The sequence below is a fragment of the Myotis davidii genome, unplaced genomic scaffold, assembly GCF_000327345.1.
Source record: "Myotis davidii unplaced genomic scaffold, ASM32734v1 scaffold518, whole genome shotgun sequence".
NCBI classification, from domain to species: Eukaryota; Metazoa; Chordata; class Mammalia; order Chiroptera; family Vespertilionidae; genus Myotis; species Myotis davidii.
In genome coordinates, this window is record NW_006289828.1 from 327,731 (window position 1) to 331,517 (window position 3,787).

At 37.6% G+C, this 3,787-nt stretch overlaps 1 protein-coding gene across 1 annotated transcript; it reads left to right on the forward strand.

Annotated features, from left to right (window-relative positions):
- Window positions 1-2,406: 2,406 nt before the first annotated feature.
- Window positions 2,407-3,363, forward strand: LOC102751503 (olfactory receptor 6C6). Its single transcript, XM_006762696.1, has one exon. It carries the CDS (start codon window positions 2,407-2,409, stop codon window positions 3,361-3,363), a length of 957 nt encoding a protein of 318 aa, XP_006762759.1.
- The last annotated feature ends 424 nt before the right edge of the window (window positions 3,364-3,787 follow it).

Below are 3,787 nucleotides of genomic sequence, written 5' to 3' on the forward strand. Positions count from 1 at the left end.
ATAATTTTTAATATATATAAATGACTAATTCATTGGTTTTATCTAACTCTATAAACTTTAACTGCATTGAAGGAAAAATTAGAGAACAGGTTTTGCTTTTTGAAGTTTTTGTTCACATCTTAGCTGTGATCCTTTTTAAAATTCTACCATTATTATCTAGAGGCCCGGTGCACAAATTTGTTCATGGATGGGGTCCCTCGGCCTGGCTGGCGATTGGGGTGATTGGGGCCATTTTGCCCAGTCCTGGTCGGGGAGATTGAAGCCAGCCCATGGGCGGGGGAGGAAGGACTGCAGGAGATTGGCCAACCATGGGAGGTTGGCTGTGGGAGTGCACAGACTGCCAGGGGTCAGCTCCTGCATTGAGTGTCTGTCTCCTGGTGGTCAGTGCACATCAAAGCGATTGGTCGACCGGTTGTTTGGTCATTTGGTCACTTAGTCATTTATATACATAGACATTTTTATTGACTTTTTTTGTGTTAAAGAGAGAGAAAAGCAGAGGGAGAGAGAAACGTCAATCAGTTGCCTCCTATACACACCTCGACAAGGACTGAACCTGTAACCAAGGTACATACCCTTGACCAGAACTGAACCTGGGACCCTTCAGTCTGCAGACCGACGCTCTATCCACTAAGTCAAACCATTAGGGCAAGAATGTAAGATTTTGATAACAATTTTTTTTTTCTGGACTTAAAGATTGAGGTTATTTTCCTTGTACATAAACAACAAAATAACCACTGGAATTTGTCAAAGTAATATAACTAATTCTAAAAGAAAATGTAATTATTCCTAAACAGAACCCTAAATCTTTACAAACGGAAAAATATATACTTGTCACCCAGCCAGAGTGGCTCAGTTGCTTGTGTGCTGTCCCATGCACTGAAAGGTTGCCTGTTTGATTCCCAGTCAATGTACATACCTGGGTTTCAGGTTTGAGACTATAGAGGGAAGCAGGGATGTCTCTCTCTCAGATCAATGTTTCCCCCCTCTCACTTTCCTGTCCTCTCTCTAAGCATGACCTTAGGTGAGGATTATCTATATTAATAAAAGGGTAATACGCTAATTAGATAGGACATCTTCTGGGTGACCTTCCAGACATCCATCCAGACAAAGCCACAGTGGCGAGGCTGAGGCAGAGGCAGTTAGGGGCAATCAGGCTGGCAGGGGAGAGCAGTTAGGGGGAGCAGGCTGTCAGGCAGAGAGGTTAGGGGCGATCAGGCAGAAAGGTAGGCAAGCTGTCAGGAGCCAGCCATCTCAGATTGATACAGGGATGTCCGACTGCCGGTAGTCGGACATCCCCCAACGGGTCCCAGATTGGAGAGAGTGCAGGCCGGGCTGAGAGCCCCCTGTCCCATGCATGAATTTCATGCACTGGGCCTCTAATATATATATATTTGTTGAAGCAGTAATGCTTTTTGCCTCCACTAAACCCCAAGTTCCTACCTAGAGAAATTTATTGCACATAGGAAGAACTAAGTAAATATTTATCAAATGAATGAGTGATTGATTGAGAGTCTCTATAACATATTTTAAAACAAGGTTAATAAAGGGAGCTTTTAAAATATCATCTGGTAAGTGACTAAGACAAAAACTCCTGCTGTACTACAAAGAATATGATTAACAAAAAACAAATTACAATTAGTAACTATGAAATATTGCTATAACATTAGTCAGTGACAAGAACTGTGACTGATTAAAATCATTTTATACTTAAACAAAAAGATACAGTTTTTAATGTTATCTGCACAACCATAAAGAAATTAATATGAGACTATTATAAATTGAATAAAGTAAAATAATTAAAATATAGAAAGACCCGTTTCACTTTTATTGCTTGTTTTCATTTCCTATGTCATTTCCATTAGAATCATTGTTAATGATTTACCAGGAATTTTCTAGGTGTTCAATCAAAAGCCATTGATAAAATAAATGAATGAGTAAGCAAGCAGTGGAATTTAAAAAATTGAAATAAAATAATTTTTTAAAATTTAAGAAAGGATATATGAAATGGAGTTTGGTGATAAATAAAAGGAATAAAATTACTTAAAATATTTTTGAACTTTAGAAAATAGAAAATATAATCTATTTAAATAGTCTATTAGGGTAAAGCCTTTGGAAGATAGATCAACACCAAATGGTAGAGCTAAAATTTGAATGATAAGTCCCCTATTAAGTGGTAAGTAAGATTTAGTTCAACCTACCCAATGGGAAAAAATTCAGAATTTCTGTAAAGATGACTGACATTAGAGGACATGTTCATTTTGATAAACTCAAAATAGATGGGTGAAAATATTTGCATATTGATAAGTTTCTGAATGTGGAACATTCTATGGCTGAGAATAAAGAAAACTATTTTCTCACTTGTAATTTAAATTTTGTTTTCTCTGGGTTGATAGGAAAAATAAAGAAATGAACAACTCAACGGAAATAGAGTTCATTTTGCTTGGACTGACAGATGACCCTCTGTTGCAAATTGTGATTTTCCTGTTTCTATTTTCCAACTACATCTTGAGCCTGACGGGGAATTTAATCATCATCCTCCTCACCATGCTGGATCCCCGTCTCAAGACTCCAATGTATTTCTTCCTCCGAAATTTCTCCTTCTTAGAGATTTCATTCACAACCATCTGCATTCCACGATTCTTAATAAGCATTCTGACTGGAGACAAAACAATTTCTTACAGTGCTTGTGCAACTCAATTGTTCTTTTTCATTTTATTAGGAGTTACAGAATTTTACCTTCTGGCTGCCATGTCCTATGACCGCTATGTTGCCATCTGCAAACCGCTGCATTACCCCATCATTATGAACAGCAAAGTGTGCTGTCAGCTTGTACTCAGCTCTTGGATATCTGGATTCCTAATCATATTTCCCCCTTTGGTCTTGGGACTCAAGCTGGATTTCTGTGCCTCCAAAACGATTGATCACTTCCTCTGTGACACTTCTCCCTTATTGCAGATCTCTTGTACAGATACGCATCTCATAGAATTGATGGCCTTTGTCTTAGCTGTGGTGACACTTGTCATCACTTTGTTGTTAGTGGTCCTCTCCTACGTGTACATCATCAAAACCATTCTAAAATTCCCTTCTGTTCAACAGCGAAAAAAAGCCTTTTCCACCTGTTCCTCACACATGGTTGTTGTCTCTATTACTTATGGGAGTTGCATCTTTATGTACATGAAACCTTCAGCAAGGGAACGGGTGTCTTTAACTAAAGGCGTAGCTGTGCTCAGTACCTCTGTTGCTCCCTTACTAAACCCCTTCATTTACACTCTAAGGAACCAGCAGGTGAAAGAAGCTCTCAAGGATATGCTTCAAAGGTTTTGTTACTTTGAAAACAATGAGACAAAATTGGGGTGTAAATAATATGTTGTTGAAACATGAATGGGAAAATTGAAATCTCTTTAATGGTAAACTGCTTTCTTCAACTCAGAATATTAAATCCCATCTTTGACTAGAAATATCTCTGCCCCTAAATGATACTTTTATGTACTGAATGCTTTCAAAAACTAAAACTTGCTAGATATACATGGTTAATTATTTCAACACGTGTGTGCTAATTGCTAAGCATTGCATGTGCTCTTAAGTGTTTTCTCAGCTAAAATGTGAGAGAAAACTCAAAATCTGATAATTATTATAGCATGTAATAATTGCTATTGTGATGAAAAAAGAGAGAAATTAAATAATTTTAAGGATCAAGGTAGCCTTTCAAAAATTATCAGTTATGCTGAAACTTGAAAGATGATTAAAGGAAGGAAAGGTTCAAGGGTTCAGTAATCAGAACTATAAA